Source organism: Anser anser (genome assembly GCF_964211835.1).
Source record: "Anser anser genome assembly, chromosome: 5".
Classification (NCBI taxonomy): Eukaryota; Metazoa; Chordata; class Aves; order Anseriformes; family Anatidae; genus Anser; species Anser anser.
The window spans coordinates 9,064,251-9,090,300 of NC_139725.1; the positions used below are offsets into that span (position 1 = coordinate 9,064,251).

General features: G+C 41.3%; 2 protein-coding genes across 8 annotated transcripts in view; one reads left to right on the top strand and one right to left on the bottom strand.

Annotated features, from left to right (window-relative positions):
* KCNA4 (potassium voltage-gated channel subfamily A member 4) overlaps window positions 1-26,050 on the top strand; it is a 123,223-nt gene that overhangs the window by 23,849 nt on the left and 73,324 nt on the right. Inside the window, exon 1 of one of the 4 annotated variants that reach the window (XM_083838911.1) lies at window positions 16,161-16,291. The exons of 1 other annotated variant lie outside the window; for it this stretch is intronic. The gene's annotated coding sequence lies outside the window, so the exon portion shown is untranslated. 2 more of the 4 variants (XM_083838914.1, XM_083838915.1) reach the window with 2 other exon arrangements.
* ARL14EP (ARF like GTPase 14 effector protein) lies at window positions 1,446-16,022 on the bottom strand. 4 transcript variants are annotated; one of them, XM_083838934.1, is made up of 5 exons: window positions 15,884-16,022; window positions 12,746-13,252; window positions 11,605-11,735; window positions 10,663-10,886; window positions 1,446-1,699 (listed from the first exon to the last, which is right to left on the bottom strand). In XM_083838934.1, the coding sequence occupies exons 2-5, from the start codon at window positions 13,166-13,168 to the stop codon at window positions 1,542-1,544; spliced, it is 936 nt and encodes a 311-aa protein (XP_083695060.1). In that variant the 5' UTR covers window positions 13,169-13,252; window positions 15,884-16,022; the 3' UTR covers window positions 1,446-1,541. The 4 variants fall into 4 exon arrangements, with proteins under 4 accessions (XP_083695060.1, XP_083695061.1, XP_083695062.1 ...); XM_083838935.1 differs by lacking the exon at window positions 15,884-16,022 and adding an exon at window positions 15,421-15,877; XM_083838936.1 differs by lacking the exon at window positions 1,446-1,699 and adding an exon at window positions 9,378-9,900.

The following is a 26,050-nucleotide window of genomic DNA, read 5'->3' on the forward strand; positions in this document are numbered from 1 at the left end:
TTAGTAATGTTTAATCTTTCATGCTATACATTTCTTCCCCTTCTTCACTTGTTCTGCAAATCAAAAATTAGCAAATTAAGGGCTTCTGACAACGGTGAGAGAGCTTTTACTCGCTTCTGAGAAGAAGCCTTTGGGTTTCTAAAGGTCTGTGGGCCACAAGTGAAAGCCAGGGCTACAGTGAAGAAACAAACCCTGCCAGGTGCCTTCAGCCCCCGGGCTGCCACAGGAAGCGTGTCTTACCAGCACAACGGCTGTGTTTGCACAAGTACCCATAGGACGTCCTGGGGAATGATTGTAGTGGTAACAGAAGGCAAAAAATAACTCCTCCTGGTTATCCTGCATGCCATTTTCACCTGCCTCTCCATGGCTACACCACTTCTATCGGCTGAGCTGTGATTTCTGCGGGAACCCGGGTGGGTCTTGGTTGCTGGACTGTACGTCCCTGCCATCAGATGACAACAGGACCAAACACACAGCACCACCAAAGCACGCTTCTGTCTTGTGCTCCTCCGTTCTGGCAGCCTAATGTCTGACTGCAATCGTGTTGCGTGCTGTCTGGGCCTGGGCGTGCGCTGCAAGGATGGCGTGTGTGTGTCTCTGCGCGTGTCTCTGTCCCTGGCCACTGCTGCTGCTTGCCTGCTGCGAGATCCGCACTGGGAAATGGGGTTCAACTGAGAAGAAATTATTACTTCTGGAATGAACACAGCAAATACGCAATACTAGGTGACAGCCTGCCAAGAGCAGTATCGCAGAGCTCCCATGGCTAAAGCATGAGTGCCCACTCTTTGTCAAGCGCACACAGTGGCTCTACAGGTGCGGCTGCCCCGTCAGTAGGGTTGTGCCAAAAGGGGACACTGCCTGCCCTGGCCCTTGACATGCAGGCAGCTTAGAGCATTACCTGTGTATTCAACACGTGTATCAGTCAAACATCCAAGACTGCATTCTGTGGGGGATTTCAGCCAACCTGGTCTTAGATGCCATGAAGCCAATGTAAGAATTTTAACACCAGTTTGCACGTGTACAGCTTTTAGAAATGAGCAATCTGTTTTCTGAAGAGCTGAGTCACAGCAGAAGTCACACTGCTCTTCAGAAGTAGGTGAGAAATCAGGATCTCTGTAGCAGACGTTTATGCTCCCAGAGGGCAGGGGTCTCTTTTCCTAAATCTATTCTGTCTTCTAAGCTGCAGTGCTCTCTCTGCGTTTTTGGAGGAGACAGAATAGATTTAGAAAGTGGCTGCTTATCGATTTATGGTCTTTATGCTGGACATGGCTTTTTATTAAAGAAAGCAGATACTCAATACTGTTAACTAGTAATGGGAATTGACTTTTCACTAATTGCACAGAACCTGGCATTAATACACTTTAATAGAAAATGGGCCTGCGCGCTCCTGATCAATCACGAAGTTTTTCCTGCCTGCGCTACAGACAAAGGACTCCAACAACAGCGACGTGGCTAAATAAGACGTTTTATTTATTTATTTATTATTACTCCAATTATCGAGATAAGGACACGTCTCCAGGGCACAAGAGAAAGGCTTTAACTCAGCTGCTCTTCCTTGGTCTGTCTGTCCCACGGGGACCGTTACTTCCCGGTGTGCCATTCTGCCCTGGTTTCCTGCTTTGGGCAGGGAGCGGGATTTGGTGCAGTGGGGAGATGGTATGTCTGCGAGCAGATAAATGTCCTTGAAGTAAGGCTGGCACTAGAAACAAACAGGTATTAGTATCTGCTTCTTTTAAATGCTGATGTTAATGTTATGTTCACGCTACAAAACAAACTGTGTGTATTCAGCCTCACCTTCCGGCTTCACATTACCTGAGCACGGGGGATTTTCAGCTGCACTCCGCAAAGCCCCAGCCCCGTGCCTGGGCTTGCTGCTCACAGGGCAGCTCTGGCCACACAGCAGCAGTCCCTGCAGTTCTCTCTTCTTGTCCAGAGAGCTCCTGGCCACTAAAACCAGTCTCTAGTGTCACTGAAGGCTGGTGAGTGTTAAAAGCACCCCGGTGTTATTTAGGAAGTGGGGTGCCTGGAGGAGCCTCTTGATGGGGTCCAGCTGTGCTTGGCATGGCAGAGGAAGGCCGGTTCACTCACTCACAACTGCCACAGGAGAATTTTTCTTCTGCTCCTTACCGGAGAGGAAGACGGACAAAATGGAATCCATACTCACTGTCCCACCAAAACTCTCACAGAAAACGGGAATACTTGCTCTCTCAGAAAATAGTGACTCAAAGTGTAGCAAGTGGGAGCCCAGGCCCCTTCTAAGCACTATTACCAGTCAAATAAAGCAAATAATAATAAAGGATTGCTGTTTTACTTTGAGCACTTAAATAAAGCAGATTGTTAAAACCTTGCTAATGGCTTGTGACGTTCAAGCATTACACCAGCCAGCTCCTAGAGCCAGCCCCTGCAAATGGGCAGATTTTTCACCAGTTTCAGACTTTTAAAGGGCCTGAGTCCACTGCTCCATCCGGAAGCTTGGAGCGCCCTCACCATTGGAACGACTTCTTGAATAGTCACAGGCAGCTTTCAGTTCTCCCGTTTGCTTCCTCTGTGCCCAGCAGAAAAAAGCTTATTTTCTACCATTAGCATGCCTTGTAGTGTTCTAGGCACCAGCAATGAATGACATGGGGACAGACAAAGGGCAAAGCTAATTAATGCTTCATGCTAGTTAATGATGGATGTTCATGTCATGTGAAAATCATTTTTAGCTCCCTGCAGTTCGCTCAGCTTGACTCCTACTGCTGCCAGCCTGCCATCAGACAGACCCTGAGACGAGCCGGACACAGCAGCGCTGCATTTCTCTCCATAAACACTAAAGCAAATCTGTGAAAAGAATATTGAATTTTTGAAAACCTCTGACTCACACAACACCTCTCCCATGATGAAGCTGAACCACGGAGGTGAACTCCCTACCCCGAAATCCCTCCCTCAGCTGGTCCCAATGGCTACAGCTAGTTGTCATAGGGGATTGGCCAGGAGCCTGCCATCAGAAAAGGCAGGGGCTTGGTCTGGCAGGCAGCTTGGGATGCAATGTAAACGTTGCTGATCAGTGGTAAAGCCACCTATATTTGTCTTTCTTTCGTGAGATGGTAGTTATTACACGCGTAGTCACTCTGCTAGTAGTGCCAAACAGTTGGCTGCTTCTGGATACTTGCAGATATGTGGAGCAACTTGCCCCTCAGGAATAGTTTATTTAGTAAGACAGGACTTAAAAGTGAAAGGGTAACCACTTCTGATCATAACCTTGGCTTTGCACTTCTAGCAATTATACTTTAATTGCATTACCCTATTTGAAATAGAATGGTAATTGGAAAAAAACAATTTGACGTTCCCTGATGCGTACTCTGACATGCGTTATTTGCTTTTTATTCAAATATAAATGTTCTCTGTAATACTATCAAAGAAAGGGGAAAAATAAAGCAAAATTGAAATGTCAGTAGCAATTTCTGACATGTGAGAAGCATCATCAACTAGGCAAAGGTTTTCAATTCAGCTTAAAAAGAAACCCAGTTGTGAAATTAGCAGTCAGAGAAGAGAAAGGATGCTAGAGGGAGAAGAGTCACAGCTCCAGCCCTTCAGGAGAGCTGGCTGTTGCACATGTTGGTATCAAAATATCAAACCAGCTACCAGCTGTAATTGTGTGATAAATGGCCCTTTCAGATTACATTGAAGCAGAAGATGCAGAAGGATAATTTCCGACCTTACTGTTCACCACTGAATAATTGCTAGGGTCAATAAAAGTCGATGAAACACAGGTTCCCTTCAGTCATACCCTATGCTATAGAAAAGCATCTTCACATCTTCCTTCTCAACCCCTCTCCGGAAGATCCAAGCAAATCTACTCTGATCAGTGGCAACTTACACCGCATAATTTGTGCTCGGTATTTCTGTGAGGTGTGCTCCAACTAGTCTGGCTGGATAAACCACATACATGGAAAACCGTGGCTCGGGGTATCACCCCATTTTGGGAGAGGTACCCAGCTGGGAGGCGGGTGCATGCGTGAAAAGCTGGATGCTGCAGTTCACTCACACCTGGAGGAGGAGAAGATGCAGACATCTTCTGCGGTGATTTTTATGATGGATTTCCTTTGTCATTGGCCCTCCATTCTCATTTGCTCCAAAACAGATCCAGCCCAATGTTTTACTTTGGAGAGTCAGCAGCTCACAGACAAGAAATTAACATGGGGGAGTCATAAACCAGAGGTAGATGGCACAGCTAGTTTATTACGGCTACATCCACAACAAAGCACACGAAAGGCTATGTGTTCTACCTTGCTGTGTTTGGTGGTCTTGTCCCTGTCCCCAGGCCTGACGCTGAACTCCAATGGGCAGTACACACACTTTTTCACTGGTGTAGAACGGATCTATCTGCTTAGCCTGCCTACCCGCGGGAGTAATTTCACTGAAGTCAATAGGACTGTTGATGTGAGCTCACTGCAACACTTGCTATTGCTGGAGAAATATATAGACAAGTGGGCTTGATGGAACACCATGGCTGTAGCTTGATGGAGCCAGTACAATTTAGGAGTCTGGCATGAGGTTATGCATACTACATAAGTGTATTTAACAGACTTTGTAATGCTGATTTTCTCTTTTCTTAGATTGAGCTCAAACTCCCAGGAAGTGGCACAAAGATAGTAACTGAAAAGTAACCTGAAGTATAATCACTCTGATTAATAAGGTTAACTGTTAAGGAGAGCTTATTGTCAGGAGAAAGATTCTGGCAAGATTGAGGTCAGCTGGTAGGATTCAGCCCACGTGATTGGAAACTCCCAAGGGAATCACCTGCCAGAGCAATAAGATGTTATAAAACAGAAGGAGCAGGTTAGAGGTTTCCTTGTGGTGGGGGTTGCTTCATTTGTCTGACTTGTTTGTTTGTTTGTTATTTTTGTGGGCTTTTTTTTTTTGGTCCTTCAAATTTGCAGTAGAAAACGGATGAAGTGGGGAGAGAAATTCATTTTCTTGACTACATCTGGACTGTCAGGTACTCCAACAAAAAATACTCAAGTTAGGGAGTTTATTATACTACTGGAAGTCTCTAACATCTGGTTTTTTACCTTTAAGCAGAGCAGTTGTGTTAATGGAATAGCTCTGTAGAGTCTCTATATACATTAGATTATGATGTTTGTTTCTTCTCTATCTGGATTGGGCTGTGGAGAGTGTATTTTGATCATTAAATCCAGTTTATTAGAAGACTGGTGAGGCCTGAAGGGCTGTGAATTGAGTAGGATCTTTGACTTTCTAGTGACTTATCTTTCAGAAGTTCTAAAGTTGTAATGATTCTGGTAAGTGGCTAACCTGGATTACTTAGCTGGTGCATGCCGCAACTATTTTGATCTTGTTTTTTTGATACATAAATTGATGTTTTCTGCTTCATGCTATTAACTTAGTAGCTAAAATGAACGACTTAAAGTTAGTACTGCTATTAATTAAAATGCAAGAATAAATAAAAGAATAACAAAGAAAATCAGAAGATGACTGAAGGGAATTGCTTTTGCATCTGGTTGCAGCCTGGGCTCAGCATAGATGCTGAATCCCTTTCCCTGTTTACTCTCCGGAGGTTAGAGGCAGTAGTGCTGTCACCTGTGGGTGAGATGGAGAACTGAGCTTGTTAATGGTGCACTAACTAGAAGGGCAGGTCATTCAGTGTACTAGACAGATTGAAGTTGCTGGTGAGTCCGTGTGCAGGGCTGCCGAAGGGAGCTGGGGGAAGAAGACAAGAATTAGGGCAGTTTTCTCACCGCTTCACAGGAGATCCAGAGATATTTTTTCCTGTCCCAGGTGCCCCTGTTATCTTGCTCTACCCCAGCCTACAACAGCTGATGCAGTATTTCTGGCTGCTCATGTTGGCACTCTATCAATAGTATCTCCTACAGGTGTGTGAGCTTGGGGGGATATAATAGGGCAGAGCACAGGAAGGCCACTATGGGAAGAGATGCACAGCCTACCTGGAGGCTGCCCTCGATATTCTTGCACGCATGGTATGGCCACTAACTCCTGATGAAACGTGAAGAAGCAGATAAAGTGGTAACATGAGGCGAGATGCACAATGTGTTAGGAGGACTGTGTTGGGGTTGGGATGTTCTGGAGGCTTGGGTGGCTACAGCTTTCCCATGGGTCAGACTAAATTAGTATTTCATAGTAAAATACTGCACCAGAGTACAAACATTTGTCTGAGAAATAGAGCGTGTGCTTCAGCTGCATGTTGCACGCTGGAAGCAGCAGCAGGGTGAATGCTGGAGAGTCTCCTGTTTTGCCAGTGAGTGCAGAACCCTGCTATGAATGGGCTTCTCAGATACCTAGCATTGGATTTCTAGGAGCGTGGTGAGATAGAAGCTTTTAGTCAAGTTTTCATAGTGAACATTGTAAATTACGAAATGTATCTGTGAAGAGTTGTGTGAGCTCTACTGAAAGACCTAACAATCAGCAAGATAAATAGGGGTGGGGGAGAAGCTTTTATAGACCATGAGAACACCCATTTCTCTTATTAAGTGCTAATCTTGTGCTTGAGTCTGCTATATTTCAGCCTCACAGACGTGGAGGTTGTGCATCCCTTGTCTAGGGCTTGATGCCAGAATCTGTCCAAGAAGGAAATCCTCTCTGCCCCAAAGGCAGGGGCTACACCTCTGCAGCACACCAGAAGTGAACTGTCAGGTTTGCAGTGAGCTGATGCCCTCTGCTGGATGCGAGGAACTTTTCAAATGCTCTTTGAAAAGTGTTCTTTTAAAGCAGGATAGTAAGTTCTGAACAGAACCCCTACAAAGAGTGAACTGGACAGCTTAATCACAGTCGTTCACACCTACCTACAGAATCTTTAATATGTGCTTGGAGGAGAGCTGTTAATTTGAAATTTAATTACAGCCAATGAATGAACATAAGAATAGTTTGGGCAGGGCTTCCACTTCAGTAGTCTGAGATGCAACTGAAGATCTTTAAATACAAGTACAGTACTTTTAATAAACTGTTCCTCTACTATTAGGGGGATTTAAAAGCATGTATAACTTAAAGTTGGAGAGAAGTGGTTAACCAATTTAAATAAAGAAACACTGTCATGATGACAATATTAACTGATTAGAAGTCAGTATGAATGTGAATAAAACTTTAGAACTGTTTGCTTGAAGAATTATTGGGGAATAGTATCTGGACTATGAGGGGAAAGATGTTAAATGGGAGTTACTACATGTCTGTACATCCTCCATTCTATTGAGAAATTAGTTGAAATATGCTGAAACTCTGTATCTATTGACATAAATACGACTAAAAATGCAACCCCCTAAAATTAGTGGGAAACAAACTGAAACTGGAAGCTATGCTTGTTTTTTCATGAGACTAGAGGAACTCAAAGGCTTTAATGCTGATTCTAGCAAGGTAAGTAGTAGCTGTTTTTGTCGCATAAGAGACAGGTGTGCACCTGACCATTTAACTTCTCTGTAGTTATGTCACTTTGGGATTTTAGTATTTGCTCTTGTGCAGTTGTCTATTGGTCTTTTCTGGCTAATATTGATAGCACCTAGACTGAAAAGAACATTCAAATAGGTCTAAAGTTGTCACCTGAACTCAGCTTTCTGCTTTTTCTCCGTCCCTTCTCCCCCACATTAGACAACATTGAAGCCCTGAACCTGTCCTTGTTTGAATACTCATTTAAACCCCCATTCAAGCAGAAATATTTAGTTTTTCCAATAAAAGATTTCTCCTGAGAAAGCTAGCTGAAAGACCCTCCCCATTTTGTCTGTCTCATAGGCTTGGTTTTAGTCAGTCTCACTTCATGAAAGTAATCAAAAAGATCAAAGAAAACTGAAAGTGTGTCCAGAACAACTGAAGTATTAAGCTTGTAACATTAGCTTTTTCTGTAACTATTAGTATAGGTGATGATTACATGTTCACCTTGCTTGCGTTCTAAATTTGATGTGAATTTTGCTGTGAGAAACAAACCAAAACAGTATTTAGCACTGTACTTGAGATCACATATCTGGAGCTTCTGTTTAATAAAATCAAATTGATCAATGGGACATGCATTATTCATAAAACAGATTATTCTGTTCTCACTGACTTCTGTCTTTTGAATATGTAAAGTTTGTCTAAGCATTAATTTTTGCAATTAATATCCAAGGGCAGAAGTTTTAACAGTAACTGGGGTATATCTGCAGTTGGCCTTTCTCTTTAATGCATGCAGAGCTGCAAATGGTTATAGCAAAATTATGAACTGTGCCTTTTACGGAAAGCAGTTGTTTCTTTTGGCTATATTCAATAGAACATACTGTTTGATAGGCTTAGTTGGAGTACTTCTGAAAGATGATGTGAGTTATTGGGAACGTTACTTTTAGATCGCAATAAAATTTCTGTATTAGGCTGTTGGAATAACTTTCTGTGGTGTTTAACTTAGTAAAATCATCCAGGCAAGTCAGAAATTCATGGCTGTAAGTTCTAAATCTAGCAGGAGGGTAAAATTTGACTTGTAACAGTATGTCTCTAACAGATGCACACAGCAGGGGGACATGGTAGTGTATAAAGACACAATATTGAGTTGAATATTATGCTGAATGCTAGGCTTGCGAAGGAAATACTCCGTAACTGAGAGTCCAAAATATGTAAGTAGGGCAACTGAACAGCCAACACTAAAAAACTTTATACAGGAAAAACCCAATGCTTCTGCATTGGTATTGGTATAGCTTCTGCAGCAATCAACAGTGCTCAGTACTTACTACATGTTTTCTGTCAAACTGCAGCTCTAAACAATTTGTTAGAAAAGAACTTGAGTGATTTATTTGGGAAAGTCCACATTACTAGTGTAAAGTGAGAGACTGACTTTATCAGCTTTTCAGAGACTTAATGGAGATGCAGGAAAAAAAGTTCTAATAATGGGATGCTCTGGACAATTTAAGCTATGGGCGGACTTAAAAGCCTTTCACTTCAATGAAATTCAACAGCCACTGAATTCAAAGCCCAACTGTGGGATTAGGTGTTAATAAGTTTTATTCAACAAATGAAAGCTTGTTAAGAACAGGTACTGCTGATTCTGGTCAGTTTTAAAAAAAATAAAAAATAAAAAACACTATCAAGCTTACAAGATTGAACTGGCTTTCTCCCCTCCTTCCCTTTCACAGAGGTATATATTAGTATTTTCATCTAATACAAAATCGTTGTTTTCAAGCTGTAACAGTTGCAAATATGGATCAAGCATGTGATTTTAACTGCTGTTAGGATAAGCATGTTCTGTAGTCAACAAAGTGAATTGTATTAAATGCTATTTACATGTAATGGAAGCCACAGATATTACTTGTTTGTGGAGCTGCTACCTGGAGAAGAGTAAAGAAATCTGCATGACGATTCTTGTGATAAATGTGGCTGGAAACCAAGGCTAATGAGACAAGCATGCATTGTTTGTTCTGATCAAAAAAGAAAGTCTATTTATTTTCTAAGCAGACCTAACAAAAGCAGTACAAAACAATAGTTCACTAGGACCAGCAGATGTCAGTAGAACTCAAAGCATAACTTTGGATTTTGGGGTGACAACCTTTGTAACACTTAGCAGAAAATAAAATACTCTAAACAAATAGCAAGATTACGTAACTTTACCACATAAAAGCCTTAAGAAAGCAACAGTTCAGAGTATTCTTGAATAAATCTGATGCAACAAACATGCAGATCTTCCAAGTCTGTCACAGAAGTATAAAGTTCATCCAGCACGTAACACAAATACCAGAGAGTAACACATTAAATGTCAACTAATATTTCAATTACAAAATTTCACTTCCATACATCTTGTAACTTTTCAAGATTTAAGGTTTCTGAGGATATACGCTGTATGAACCAAAAAATTTCAACTGTTTTTTGTAGCAGTCTGGATATTCTTAGTTTGGGAACAGATACTTGAATTCATTTCAGCTGCATGTAAACCTTTACCTTAAAAACAAGCAAAAAGAAAAAAGAGGAGAGGGCTGTTGAAGTATCAGTCCAGTCCAATTATAGACTGATTACAAATACAGCAAAATTGGTTTCTGTGTAACAATTGAAATAAACAGTACCATAATGAAATACTTTGACATATTAAGCTGTCAAGGCATTGAAAAGTAATGCTTTAACAGTGAGGCTCTTACATTTATAAGGATAACTCGATCACAGATCCCAGTAACTCAGATGGGATCTGTACTTCTAAATACCTTTGAATTAAGTCAAATGGAAACGACTGACTTTCAGATGTAGCTGGGATAAATCTATAGAAGATGTAGCATACACTATTAATACTGGAGAGAGCTTTATTAATACTGGATATAACTTCGCTGATAACTTTAAATAGGGGAGTTTCACAAAATGATTCCAAACCATGAGATTCTGAAAAATGAGGGATACATGGAGATGGCAAAAGCAGTATAGGAAGTGATGGTGAGTGGCTAATACATCACAAGAAAATAGCACCTTTATATTTTATTATAGTGCAAGACTGTTCAGTGAGAACTTAGATGACTAACAAGACAGCACAAGGTAGAATGAAGTGCAGTAACAAGTAGTATGATTAAGAAAATTTTCATAATCATACTGGGACTGAATGTGAAAGCACACTGATCGCATAGATCGTGATAAATTCCAGTGGATTTCATAAAAAAAAAGTGTTTAAGCATGGAACATCATACATGCAGGCTAAAAAAAAAGAGCATATGCACTAACCAACGTGCTTATTTCGAATGATTTCTCCTCCTTCAATCTCAATCTGCTCATATAGCCACTTGCGGTCACAGCGACATTCAGCTCCACACTTATTGGAACCACACTTTGGGCAAGCATAGAAACACCCCAGGCAATCTTCATCAAGACAGTCACAGAGGTCCATCCCACTGTAAAGCAGTAGTCCCTGGCTATCGTAGACCTTACTCTTGGCTGGTATAACTTGCCTGTATGATGAAAAACAACACTTATTTCCTTGTTAAAAAAGATCCACACATTTTGATGCCAAGCAGCTAGCGGATGTGGACAGAAGTTTGCTTTTTTGAAGGTGTTCATTTTAACACTGCATTAATTTAAGATGTTAATGTACTCGACAATGTTTCCCAGCTTTATGTTGTATTTCCAGTATAGTGCTTCTGAACTAATTTCAGGAACAGGAAGCTTTTACTTCTTCAATACTTCAAATATTTATTAGGAATAACACTTAAGAATATTTATGAGGTTAACTTTTTATTACCTTTCAAATGATGTGAAAATCTCCCTTAATTAAACGTAAGGATCTGACTTGCACACTTTTGTTTCTGAAGTGGAGTTACTGAGTTTACTGAAATATGACAACTCCATTATTTCAAGTGTACTTGACCTTACTGTATTCAAGTTTAACTTATTATCAGAATTTTATGCATAAATTAATAGCTTCATCTATTATCCATGTAGTATTGTCACACCTAACAAAAAACTTGTTTGGATTTTAAGCATCTGAAATATGGACTGTCTGCTATCACTTTACCTTGTTTTGTTTACATCGATGAGTAACCTTCAACACCCTCAAAACAAAAGCAACGCACAGATAAGCAAAACATCCTCTATACAGAATATGTTAGTTATAGGGACACCAACTATCAAATTTTTTATCTCTAAGAGAAAGCTAATGAAGCTGCTCACCTGTCTGAATTAAATGATGTATTTTTTGATTGCAGCCTTCTTTTTTCCCTCTTACTGGTCTCAGGAGTGAATTCAGTCTGCCGCCCTGGATTAGCAAACTGAAGAGACTTCAGAGCCTTAGCTGTGCGCCCCTGAACAGAGACAGAACATCTTACTTCATTATGAATACAAATCTAAATTCATGAGAAAATATCCAGTCAAACCAGAATACTGCAATAACTTGGTAAACTGTTGACCTCAATGCTAAGCACTGGAGAAGACTTAAGTCGTAAGTGTTATAGTGGAGAACTGTACCAGTCTTATGAAGCAATAGCACAAGCTTTATAGTACAGTTTTAATCAATATTTTCACGTTTCATCCCCCCCCCGCCATCAGTGTCCTAATCATGCTGATAGGCATATTGAAAAATATAGTTGGGTAGCTGCTCCTCAAATGCAATCCTATTTTACCATAGGGCATATGAGGATGAGCTCTTGCTGATTTTGTTTCCCACACCCGCGAACTTCTTGAACAAAGCATCCAAAAACATACAAGCTGTATTCTGATTTCAGTACTTAAGGCACCACCCTCCCACACCAGTTCATTACTGCCCCTGAACAAACACCGTGGCCTTCGCCATTCAGTCACCGCACCAGAGTACACTTAATTCACCTCAAAGCAGGTCCACTTGATAATGAACTGCTAGAGACAGTGGATGTTTTTAAAACTGAAGAGACTAAAAAAAGTTTTATCTCAACACCCTTAGAAGCAACCTTTTGCAGTGTTCAGTTTTAAGCACGTGAGCTTGCTTTTTGCAAGGCTTGAGTAACAGCTTAAAATACTAGCAGCAGTCCGGTACTTACATAATCTTAAAGGAGTAAGTCACCCTAGTACACGTAGTTACTTTAATTATAAAGGCCATAATATTTAATTAGGGAAAAGGATTTTTAAGGTAGAAAAAAAAGTGGAATGTGTGTATGCACTCACTTCACTGAGCAGTCCTCAAGTAAAGGATTAAATACAGTAAATTCCCATGCATCAAAAAGACTACACCCTTTCATATTTCTATTTAAAAAAGTTTCTTTATGTAGCACTGAATGAAGCCCAGTTCCAATAGTTTTCAGAATTTAGAGGGAGTGGGTAAACTGATCCATATACATACGTCCGAATCAAGTTTTCGTCTTTGGCGCTCTTCAGATTCGACATCCACGCTTCCATTTATTACCTGCATGCATTTAGGACAAAGCTTCCAGCCAGGTACAAACTGTCTTCCAAACTTGGCACTTAGAAAAGTTGCGTCATCTAAGTCAATTGCACGCAAGTTTTTCTTTGATAGCTTTCTGTGCATATTAAAGGGATCACAACATGATTTTTGCAAGTCTTCAAATCTTTCAATATAAATTTTTGCGTGATGGAAGCAGATAGTGTTGTTCTCTGAAAGGGACATTCCAGTCCTAAGCTGAAGTAACAGTAGATCAGACGAAGATATATCTTGCTTAGTCTTGAAGCCAGTGTGACGGGTATAATAGGTCTTATGACATTCATTGGTAGCTTGAAGCTGAACTCCAACTGAACAAGGATCCATTTTACTTTATCAGAACAACTTATTTCACTTATTTTGCCTAAAATGAGTTCTCTGAAGTCTCTAGTAGTTTCTATGAAGATCACCCTAGAGAAAGCATTAAAATCAATCAGATTTGTGCTGCAAACCCTTACCTGTAAGCTTGACAGACTAGGTTTAAGTAGCTTAAAATACATTTAAAGAAATTATACTATAGCCTTCCAGTCTAGATAAGACTAAAAATACACTGTAATTTTAGAATTAAGCCATGCATTTTATACCCCCTTCAGAGGCAATTTTTTCCAGCCGCTGTAAGTATTGATTCAGAATGTTTACGCTAGTAGCAGCATCACTTTCTCAAAGGCCATCTGGAAGGGAGGCGTGAGGTGGACGAATTGCTCAGACAGCAGCCTGCTCCTGTCACCAGTCTCCTGGAGGGCCCCCTCTTGGCACCCTCCCAGCTGGGCAAGGAGAGCTGCTAAGATGGCCCACAGGAGGAGAGGGCTGATGGCTGCACGATTCACCCTTCTGGTTTCCGACTGGTTTCTAGGGAAAAAAAGCTGCTGCGCAGGCTCTGATGTCAGTTAGCACTTTACAGCCAGCAGCTCTTCCTCATGTGCTCTTCCCATATACTCTCGGGGAGCAAAGGAAGGCCTGAACAGGAGCAAGTCAATGCACACAGAGTGCCCCTGAGCCTTTCCAAGAAACATCAGCCCATGGTATATGTGAAGAGCAGTAGCTCTGCGTGTGTGCAGTTGTTCTGGTCATTTGGCCTTTGCATGCAGCTCTTTCCACCTGAGTTCTGTGTAAATACTGAGCAGTCATTTAAAGTTACTCAAACACAAAAACAATTGCAAAAAATAAAGCTAGCTATTGCAGTGGTTTTGCTCATGCCAAAGCTTGTTGCAAGTCCAGTGCTAGCCCTAAAAATGAGAGCCTGAGCCAATCTTGTGCTATTTTCTACCATAACAAAATGGGAAAAAAATTCTACCCGAAGAAAGGAATTAATTTGCTTTCCAAAACCTCTGAAAACCTTAAAGTGACTACGACCTAACTAGGATCTTAATGTTCACCTACACACTACTCTGCAAAGACAAAAATCAGAGACATGAAAAAGCACAGTTATTTGTTCTAACATCTTTTTAATCAATGAAGGTATCAGCCAGTTGTCTAACAGAAAAAGATAGACCGAGATGCTACTTTCAATAAAATAAAAGCAAGTAGCATCACACACAACCTAATAACATGAAATGTGTAAATTTAACCAGTATAAAGAAATATGAACATGGCAGCTTTACTGCAAAAGCTTATCATGGAGCGACAAGAAGTTAATCGGCCTTACAGAACACTCAAGGTCACTGCCTTGGGCATTTTTGCAGCAGAAATCCCCTTGATTGTAATGCTTTAGTTTTTTTTAACTAGGTGCATATATTTGAAGCAGTTACACAACACGTTTCCATGTATGCACAGCAATTTAAAGGTTTTGCACAGGACGTGCTACTGTTGAGTGATTCACCTGTTCCAAATAAAAACGACATGCTTGGCTATACTTAGACCAGTCAGCTCGTTTTAAGGAATAGTTTTGTATCTTGTTCAAGAAGGAGCAGAGTATAACAATTATTTTTAAACAAGGTGTCTCAGCCTACTATTACGAATGCTCGTGCTTTCAGATCTACAGCAAGAACAACAGAGGCACTAAGAGTCCTGAATGGGGAGGCACAACGTTAAAACACCTGAGTATGAGAAGAAAAAAAAGTATCATTCTGAAAAGAAAACAAGGTTAGTTTTTGTTTTTTTTTGCACTTTATCTGTACAGAAAGACGTAAGTCAACAAGTTAATAATTAAGGCTTATTTAATATTGATTTCTCAGGTCAAAGCTGAAACTCTGTGTTTATAAGGACTACAACTAGCCCAGTCCTAAATTGCTAGCTTATCTGAACTCATCTTTTCTGTAATTTCTGTATTCTAAGTCAGTTAACAAAGACCTCTTCTTCAAGTTTAGGCCTTGCGCAGCTCTTCAGACCTGCACTGAATGCTACAGGTAGAGGACAAGGAGTGTACGTGAGTGAAGTGTTAAGAACTTTTTTCTCGGTGCCTGGTTCTCAGTGCACCAGTCTGCGACCACATACATGTTCCACTGCCTGTGCCTACTTATCAGCTTCCACTGTGGTGCTGCCTTTGAGCGGCTTCGTTTCTCTCTCTGTCAGAAGACCATCTGACAAACTTTACTGTGTCGGTAAGCCAGCTAAACGCTGAACTGCTCTTTTTCTTTTACCGTTAAACGCACGCTGCTTGTCTTTCAGACTACAGTACTCGGTCACACGTACGAGCAGTGTTCCTTGCAGCTGAGGTAACATTTTACTTCTGGCAGTGATTGAGCCAGTACCAACTAACTCGACTCAGAGAGGTCTGCTGTAGGCCGTGCACCGAACTCGCTCCCAATGCCGAGATGTGTGCGTGTGGCTGAGTCCTGCTCCGGCGGGTGGGTGCGCCGATGGAGAAGCACACTAGACAAATATAACAGTAGCTCCAAATTCTCAAAACTTGCAGGCGCATCAGAAGGCCGGATTCTTGGCAGCTGCTCTAACTACACAACGCCAGCCTATTTCCTGTGAAACAGAAAGTCGCTGCTCCGGCGCTCTCCTCGGCAGGCAGCGGTTCGGGCAGCACCCCCCTTGGCTCCAGCAGCGCCGCGCCGTGCCCCAGGCCCCGCGTCCCGCTCAGCCGGCCCCCGGTACCTGGCCGTGCGCCCTCCGCCGCCTCTGCGCCGGGACCCCCGCGGCCGCAGCTCTGCCGGCAGCGGCCATCCGGCGCCGCCTCACCACGGAGCGGAGGAAGGGCTCGGAGCGGCGCTTCCGGCCGGGCGCGGGCACGGCGGCGCCCTCCGGCGGAGCGGGAAGGGAGCGGGAAGGGAGCGGGAGGCCGGCACGTGGGCGCGCGGCGCTCGCGCCTTTCCCGCCTTCGGCGCGTGCCGCGGGTCCGGGCGCGAGGCGCGGCCGTTGGGCTGAGGGGAGCCGGGCGGCGCCCGTCCCGCCGGCCGCGGCTTCCGAGCGCCATCGCCGGCGGAGCCGCCCTGCGCGCGGCTGGGCGAGGGGATCGCGGCCGGGGACAGCCCTCGGGGGGCGAGGACTGGCAGCCCCGGTGAGGTGAGGCGCTGCGGGGCCAGACGTGCGAGGTTGGGGCGAGGCGGGGGATGAGGCGGTCAGCCAGGCGAGGGGTGCCCGGGGGGTAAATGTACACGTATATCAAACATTTTTTCCGTAAGTTTCCTCGCGAGGGTGCTGTCACGGCCAACACGAGTGCTGCTGAAGCTTTTTTTGACTGTAAATAAAGCAAACTTTGAAAACCTGTTCTTCTACAAGAACGAGTGTCGGAAGTCTCTGTTCTTGTTTTGTAAACTCTGCACTGTGATGTGTTCAGGACAATGGATCTTCCTGTGGAGAAGGTAAGGAATTGGAATGTGGTTTGTGCTATGGCTACATAGTGACAACACACCCTACAGCTCTGGAGTTCTTAGAACAGTAACAATAATAGAACACAAGCTTACTGCTAAGTGCCTTACCTCTATAATACCAATGCTGTTTTCAAATTGTGATGGTGTTAGTGCTGCCTAAAAGAAAGCTTTAAATAATCACTTACACCTGTAAAAAGTTGTTTTCTTTCTTTCTTTTTTTTTTTTGTTCATCTGTTTATAGTTAGAATTTGAGCATTTACAAGCAAAATTTTCTTTCTTTCTTTCTTTCTTTTCTTTCTTCAACTCCTGTCCAGTTGTTTTCTTTCCAGACTAGATTCAAAACAGATTTTTTTTTACAGAATGGTACTGTTCTTCCCAAACATCTTCAAAGGCAGGATAGCCTTTCAACAGGTGAGCTGTGACAGATGGATTTAAGGGACTCAGTTGCTCTACCTGCTGCTGCTGTGTTACACAGTATGTGTGTTTTGCAGAATTGCCATAAAATGAAAGAAAAGATTAGAGAGAAAATCCACTGTATTTCTGCCCACCCAGAAACTAACGTCTAACAGCTCAACATGAACAACAAAGTAAGGCCACCCAGTTAACGGCTCTAGAGACTTGTGTTTCCCTCCCCTGTCATTTATAACTAAGTAATTACTAATTGAGTTTACAGCAGACTTTCAATGACAATAAGAATAAAAAGTTCAACTGTACTCAGAGCAAATACAGCCAGGCATAGCATGAACCTAGAAACATTGTAATGAGCAGTACAAGCTGGTGTTAGTAACAGAACAATGAGTAATACCATACCATTTACCTGAGGCAAGGCACAGCTGATGGATGTTACAGTAACAGCTGGCATCTTTTTCTAAACAGATGATTTTGGAGCTGAGCTAGGGTAGTGAGAAGCCAGTCTTGATTCACCATAAACATTTGGGAGTAGATCCAGGTGGTTAAAATTGATTCCAACAGCTTTTGGCCCTGGTCTCCTCAGAAGCATTCTTTAGCAATATCAGAATCAATGTCAGAAATAGTAGCCACACCCCCTAAAAAACTCAATTTGTCTAAAAGGGCAAAACAAATGGCTTGAAATATATAGCCAATTTAAGCTCAAATAGTTAATAATACACAACTTTTTTGAGGCCTACAATTTCTTTTTCCTTTTTTTTTTTTTTTCCCCCCCTCTACTGTATTTTCTAACTAGAAAAAATTCTTGGCATAAGCAAGTACTGAAGCCAACTGGGCACAAATGTTAGAAGCAGTCAAAGTCACAAAGAGCCAAAGTAACAGGGTGGTGGTGGTATTCTCTTTTAGTCTGTTACTTGTCATAACCTTTGGCATCACTGATAAAGAGATTACGTAAAGGATATCCAAAGGTAGAAATACACTTTTTTTTTTTGTAATTGTAAGCATCCCTTTAAAATGTGAGATTATAAATTAGGATGCCTTTTCATCTAACTTACCGCCACAGTGTTGAAGAGTTGGTGGAATGGTTGTCTATAAATAAACAAAAGCCTATGGAGATGAGGGAGAATTTTGCACTTCTGGAGATACCTGAGATTCCAAAGCACTGGAATACAAAGCTTTAATCTTAATGTGACAGTAGTGGGATGTAGGCTGTGTATCTGATATCTGACCATTAATAGAAAGCTGTTATAAATTCCATATATATTGCTTAAGTCATACATTGGCTTAATGATGACAGAGAGACTGTGAAGTGCTATCATTCAAGGAGGGTGATAAGGCTTCCTCTGCTGCCTCGTGCTGCCTAGGATGAAATGTGTGGAATTAATGAAGGGGAATAATTCATGAGAGGAGATATTTGAGGTACAGGTTGTGACATCAATTTGTATTAATAAGAAGAGCACTGAGGTGTGTGCATTCACTTTTTCAGTGTTAGTGTCAATCTGTGAGGCTGATTGTATAGGGTTAGAGTTGGAGTTCAGACTCTGACCTGTGTGTTAACTTGTAAAGAGTCTGCCACCCATGTGTTTAGACTGGCTTTGATCGTATTAGTTTGCATCTACGTAACTGGAAATGTACCCTAATGAGGGAGAAGTTCTGGGTTAGAGTAAAATGATTCTAGATATGGAAGTTGAAAGGTAGCAGGATCGTCAGCTATATTAAGTAAAAATATTCTCATGGTTTTTGAGCTAGAATTTAAATTTGTTCCTCTGCTAGTGCAGGTTGACTCCATATGCTGTTTTCATACATAAATGCATCTGAAAACTGTCAAAGCCTGTGCTGCAAAGGAGTGTATGCTATCATAGTAATCTTTAATGGATTTGGAATTGGACAAGAGTAGAAGTCATACTCTGAAACCAGTTTTGATCTGCTTGCTAAGATTCAGCAATTAGCATGTGCCTAAGTTCACCCACATGTGAAAATGGATGAAGTAGTATTGACATCTGTCAGCACATAAAAATAGCCTTGATTTTCCAGAGCAGTGGCAGGTTTGTTACTGACCTGCAGAACACTGGGACAGATGAAGGGGAGCGATGGTATTAGCACTGCGTTCAATACAAATGCTAGGTATCTCAGGTCAATTTGAAAGATAATCAAGTAAATTTTTTTGGGGAGAGAGAACTGCCTGAGAAAGCATAGAAACTAAGTCTTTTGCTAATTTTTTTCTTCCTGGGTGTTGTGGTTTAACCCGGCCGGCAGCTAAACACCACACAGCCGTTCGCTCACCCTCCCCCCTCCCTCTCTGGGATGGGGGAGAGAAACGGGAAAGTGAAGCCGGTGAGTTGAGATAAAGACAGTTTATTAAGACAGGAATATAATAATAACAATATTAATAATAATAATGTGTACAAAACAAGCGATGCACAATGCGATTGCTCACCACCCGCTGACCGATGCCCAGCCTATCCCCGAGCAGCCGGCCCCCCACCCCGGCCAGCCACCCCTATATATTGTTTAGCATGCTGTCAGATGGTATGGAATACCCCTTTGGCCAGTTTGGGTCAGCTGTCCTGGGTCTGTCCCCTCCCAGCTCCTGCTGCACCCCCAGCCTGCTCGCTGGCAGGACAGAGCGAGAAGCCGAAAAGTCCTTGGCCTGGTGTAAGCACTGCTCTGCAACAATTAAAACATCAGCGTGTTATCAGCGCTCTTCTCATCCTAATGAGGATGCTACTAGGAGGAAAATTAACTCTGTCCTAACTGAAATCAGGACACTGGGGTTTTAGTTTTTGGTAATTTATGTCAAAAACATTTTTTTAAGAGCTTGAACCTTGCCCATAGAAAAATGCTCTCAATTTATTTTAACTACATAGTATCCATGTAAATTGGCCCAGAAACTAGAAAAATGCTGATAATGGTCAGAGACTTGATTTCTTCTTTAAAGTTCATTTTATTTATTTATTTATTTAATTGTTATTTAACTGAAACAGATTGAGATACTCCACTTGTGCAGAACCTTTTGTATCATGTGAAGTGTCTTTTAAATTTGAATATTAATTGAAAATAAAATTTGAATATGATATTTGGCCTATTTGATAAGAAAAAAGTGCCTACTTTTGGTTATATATTCTTGTTGCAGCCAGAGTTCCTGTTTTTCTTCAAAGTTTTCGAAGCAAGCACCTCTGTGTGTCTAGCACCTAGCAAATGTGCTGGAACACTTGGTACGGATAAGGCATAGCCTGCTGTGAGTTTTTCTGTGAGTTTTCCCATGAAATATGCTCATGTAAGTTTCAAATATGTAATGTCAGAGATAAGGCGAGTGATTATAGCAGGGAAGGAGGAAGAAAAGAGCTGACGGTTTTGGTAGGGAGAGCACTTTAGCACAGATGGAAAATAGGCCTTTACTGTGGAGGAGTGCAGCAGTAAAAGCAGCGTGAAGGAGCAAAATCCTGTGAGGTGCAGCTCAGAACCTTTGAAGCTTCATAAGGGTTAGGAAGACTCAATGCAGAAAGGGGGGATGTGTAAGTTGGAAGACAGGGTTGCAATGAATTACTATGCTCTTGATTTAAAAACAAATATATTAAAAAAAACATGATAAATTTTAAGTAAATCCTAAGATGTGTTTGGAGAAAGTATTGCTTGATGTTTGTTGTCAGACTCAGCTTTTTTGTGATCAGCATGCTGCCACTCTTACTATGCTTTGTATGTTCCCTGGTGCTACGGGGATCCCTAACTCGGGGGATTTCATTCTTTTGTGACTGATCATTACAGTTCAGGAGTAAATAATAGCCGGTTTAAGTGTCAGCTGTGAAACAAGCAGTATTAGTTTATGGAAGGATGAACAACAACAACAAAAAAAAGGACCTTAGAGGTTTTATTTTGTTGCCATTAAATTCATGTTGTCCAACTGTTTATTTTTTTCGTGTTGCCATTTGTGAAACTGTCTTGTCTTTGGCTTTTACAAGGAGCTACAGTTTTATTTGCACAATGCCTCAATAGATATATTTCGTTACAAATTAGAGTGTTGATACATCCTTTTGCCCACACAAACTCATAAGCATAAAGACATTCACTAAATCTTAACAAAACTGGAAATAAGTAGTGCATATAATGAGTTTCTCCTTAGGGTCACGTGAAAAACGTGATGGCAAGTGCTGCATTCGATCTAAGAGTCATGAACTAATGACTTGTCAGCAGCAGAACTTTCTTTCACACCAAATCTTAAACCTGCTAAAAGTGCAGGCATCACCATAAAGCTACTGGTTTAAAATAATTTCAGAAGGTCTTTAAAAGTTCTTTGGAGTGTTTTTAATGTTACAGTTATTTTGTAAGATATGGATATAATACATATACTATGCATAATGTGGATGTAGTAGTCACTGTTTTGTCAGACTGGATATAAAAGCATACATAAAATCATAGAATGGCTTGTGTTGGAAGAGATGTTAAGGATCACCCGGTTCCAACCCCCTGCCATGGGCAGGGACACCACCCACCAGACCAGAGTGCCCAGGGCCCCATCCAGCATGGCCTTGAACACTGCCAGGGATGGGGCATCCACAGCTTCTCTGGGCAGCCTGTTCCAGGGCCTCACTGCCCTTTGAGTGAGGAATTTCTTCGTAATGTCTAATTCAAGGCTACCCTTTTTAGTTGAAACCAGTATACCATGTACTGTCACTGCACTCCCTGACAGAGTCCCTCCCCAGCTTTCCTCTAGGCCCCCTTTACATACTGGCTTAAATCACTTTCTAACCTGGGAGTGTGCTAGTTTTATTTTAATTTGGCAGTATTATAAAGATTATTGATTATTTTCAAAATCTGGATTTCAATTCTGACCCACAAATGCTGAGTGTTCGGATTCGTATTACACTTTATTTTTAGGGTAACATATTTCTATTCTGACAGGCTGACAAAAACCTAAAATCCTCTCAGTGCTTTGATACTGGCTATGTCACAGTGAGAATCATCTGCTTTAATGGCATTTGACTTTGGGTTTCCTCTCTGGGAATCTGTTGCCCTTTGTAGGCTGATTTCTTGATACCCTTTATAAATTTATGTCCTGGCATGTTCTGTCTACTCAGTGAGATTTTTCTTTTTGTGTTGAGCAGGGTTTGGGCTATTGCTTCCAATCTACTCCTCTTGTTTGAGCAACTTCACAGATGTTGTAGCAACAAATGCATCATCACCCTGTTGCTATACTGTGTTATTTGTTTCAGGGCTGACGAGAATGTGCTTTGAAACACGGGTGTCTGCTATGCTTTGGAATCCATGCAGCATCTGTCTGTCAGGTTTGTGTCTCATGAGAAAGCCCAAGTAAGGTAGCATTTAGTTCTGACATTAGTCTTGTATGGTGCTGATTTTCAGGAGAAGTTTTCTTACCCATCTGTAAAAATACTGATCTTTTCTGATTCAGAAAGTAGGGACATTCATTCTGAATGTTTGTAAAAGCAGTCTCATTCAGCCTCTTTTCAGGCTCTTTGGAGAGCAGCTAATACTTGCACAGACCTAAGTGCAGTTAGTGCTTACTCATTGGTAACAGGTTAGGGTGTTCAAGGAATTTAGGATTTGACCTTTACTAAGAAAAATGTCCTCTCCATGTTTGGGTTGCTGGAAATTGCAGGCTGTTAATCTGACAGGGAAACTGAATACAAATGGAGAAACTGCTGTTTTCACATTGATTCGTGCTCGAGCATTTGTCTGTTTATCTGCTACTTCTTCCCAATGCGCTCTTGTGCCTGAGGAAGCAAATAAATAATGAATATGTGCCCATGAGAGGGCATTATTTCTGAATGCAAGTGGGGGTTTAGAGGTCATGCATCGTTTGAGGAAGCCTGGTAAGTTTGTTTCCTATTAAAGAGCAGGGCTTGATTCATTGTTATTCTGCATTTCTTTTATGCTGTCTGCCAGAGAGAGCAAACTGTAAGGCTCCCTGAATTGAACAACAAAGTTCAGGGGAAGAAACGGACAGATCAGCATTCACATCTAGGAGTGGTGGCTGTACAGCTGCCACCAGATTTGGATCATTGACAAGGACTGTAGTTAAATCCTGGTGTTTGAAAACCTATCCAGCACAAACTGCTTCAGTGATTATCAGCAGTGTCTTGGTAACCCTTGCTCTGTGATACTGTCTGGAAAGGAAGAAATTTTCCTCCTCTGATATTTTTATGAAAGGAAAAGTTTTATTTTATTGGCATAGTTATACTGGCATGAAAGTGTCTCTGCTGCTGAGGGTAGCTGATTAGCTGATACATACTGTATTTTAAATAGCATGTTTTTTCCAGGGCCAGTCCCACCTATCTTAACTCTTGTCAGTTTATTACCTTATTAAGGAGGTCCTAGTCATTATCACCATTTTATTATAGCCAGCAAAATGGCACTTAGAGATGTTAAATGACTTTCTGAAATTCTGAAGTAGTTCAGTAGCCAACTAAAAATAGCATCTTGCAAGTCTCAGAGTGGACTTATATCCCTGGGAGCAGCTGTGCAAGGTTTTATTGGTGCTGTTGCATTGGTATAATTCATATGAGACACATTTTAGTATGGCCTGTTGCTTTAGTGAGACCTTGCTGCAAGAATGCATTTGCTTGCTAAGCTTGTTGTTGCTAACAAATGAGTTCTGCCCCCCTTCCTCAGTTGCACTTGTGAAACAGCAAGTCCTGAAATGTTTGTGATGAGGAATGTCAGAAACTGACTCTTATTTTTAACTCTATGTGTTGCATGACTTCCTATCAAACATAAAGCCTTGGTAATGAAGTGGTCAGTGCAGATGTGTGTATGCATCACCTGAAATGAAAAGTATCCGTGAGCTTAGATTTTGTTTAGTCCTCGTCTGTTAGAGGGATTGGGTTCTACACAAAGCTCTGTAACTCTGTCCTTCAGTTCTACAGCATTTTGCTCCATTGCTTGTTGCACAATGATGCTCCTATTAAACTTTTCTGTCAACTGTAGCTGTGGGAATCACCATGGTTCCTTAATCCTTATAGAAATGAGACGGTTATCCCATGAAACCTTTACTGAAATCAAGTTTATTTATATCCCTTCTGGTTTTACATTAAGGAGTAATTTTTGTGTGTGTGTCTGGAAGTGTGGGAGACAATTACATTGTCCAGCAATTTTACAGCTTTGTGACAAATTGGTGGCCTAACAACACACTGCTTGCCCCTGGATTTCATGCATCATTATGTAGTTGGAGAGAAAATGGTGTATTTGGCTGCAACAGGCTCATAGGCCTGTGAGCAGGTACCAGCAAGTACTGCAAATAGTCACAGCCTAAATGTAGTGGTTTTTAACTTTCAAAAACTAATGTAAAACCAATACATACTGTATTAGACAGTTTTGTTTAAAAATAACATAGGAAAAAAAATGAGAAAAAAGGAAGAAAGCCCCAAATGGCGTGAGAAGAAAGCTCATACCACTGGCTGGTTTTACTTATGTTTTAATATTCTTCTCTTTTCATTGCCAACTTCAAATTTTCCTTTTATTTATTTTTTTTTCCCTGGGTGTGTTGTATACTAGTTGTACAGTAATGACTTGCTATAATTTTATCTGTAATGATTTTCTCAAGGCTATTCTTTTGTCTGTCTTGGAGATTATCCCAGCATGTAAGTTGTCTGGTTGATTGCTGACAAAATTTTGGTTTTTTTCCCCAGTAATATTTCTGATGTAATCATTCCTTGTCATCTTCTAAGATGTCTTTGTCACCATCATGTCTCAAAGGTTTTGTTTCTTGTGTCAGTGATGTGAATTTACTACAATCCTTAAACACAAGTTACTGTGGGAAAATAAATTATTTCTCCATTTAAATAAATTCATGTTTGGAGTGTCCACTGTCTTCCTGAACTTCAGTAAGCTGTCTAGCACTTTTTCTTTCTTCAGAACAGCTTCATGTCACTCTCAGATAATTTTCGTTCTCACATTTTGATTGTTGGCACCATTTTTTTAAGTCAGCGTACTGTGTTAATGCTCTATCCTTGTAGGATCATCAGCATTTCTCAACATTTTTTAACCAACTCCAATGCTTGTTGCATTCCATAGCAAAGATTGACGTATGATCAGTGCATCTGAGAGAGTTCAGAGAGACAAGGAGATTTCTCCTTCTTTGTGCAATTTGTTCATGATGGGTCCATAATACATTCTGTGTGACTGAAGGTAGAACGCACTCTTATCTCTCATGATACTCAGCAACAAGATATCTAATCTCTTGTTGGTGATGGCAGAGACTTCTGTTAAATTCACTGAGATACTTGTGGTTACTGAGCCTCCTCAAAAAGTTGTCCAGCCTCCTCAAAAGTTGTTTGTGTTAGGAAGCATCGCATGCTTTTTCAAAGCTGATAAAAATGTGCTCAGTGGTGACTGAAATCCTAGGGAAACGATAGTGTCATGATGTCACAGGGTTAATACTGCTTCTGAAGTTGGCTTCATGCGATCCTGAATTACAACAAACAATTCTGATATTGAGAGTAATACCGCTGCATCAAAACTCCATATCCTCATTGTTTAGCAAGATCAGAAAGATTCCCTTTATCTACTTGTCCAGCTGATACCTAGCCAGCTATACGTCATTGTGGGTTTTCCATAATAACACAGTTATTGATTACTTTGAAAAAAACTGCTGGTACTTTTCCAATTTTTATTTTCTGTTTTATGGAATTAATATTTGACTCTTATTTTCATTTCTGTTGTTTTGTATTTAAGTAGGTTTGATAAGACAATTTTCTTGATAATCTTTTTCTTGTTGCTTGATTACATCTTCACTATTTGGACAGACTGGAAGCTGGCAAATGTTGTGCCAATTTTCAAGAAGGGTAAGAAAGAAGACCCTAGCAATTACAGGCCTGTCAGTCTCACGTCAGTGCCTGGTAAAATTATGGAGACGATGATCCTTGAAGTTATTGAAGCGCACCTGGGGGACAATGCAGTCATTGGTCCCAGCCAACATGGGTTCATGAGGGGTAGGTCCTGCCTAACAAATTTGATTTCCTTTTATGATAAGATCACCCAACTAGTCAATCAAGGGAAACCAGCTGATGTGATCTTTTTGGATTTCAGC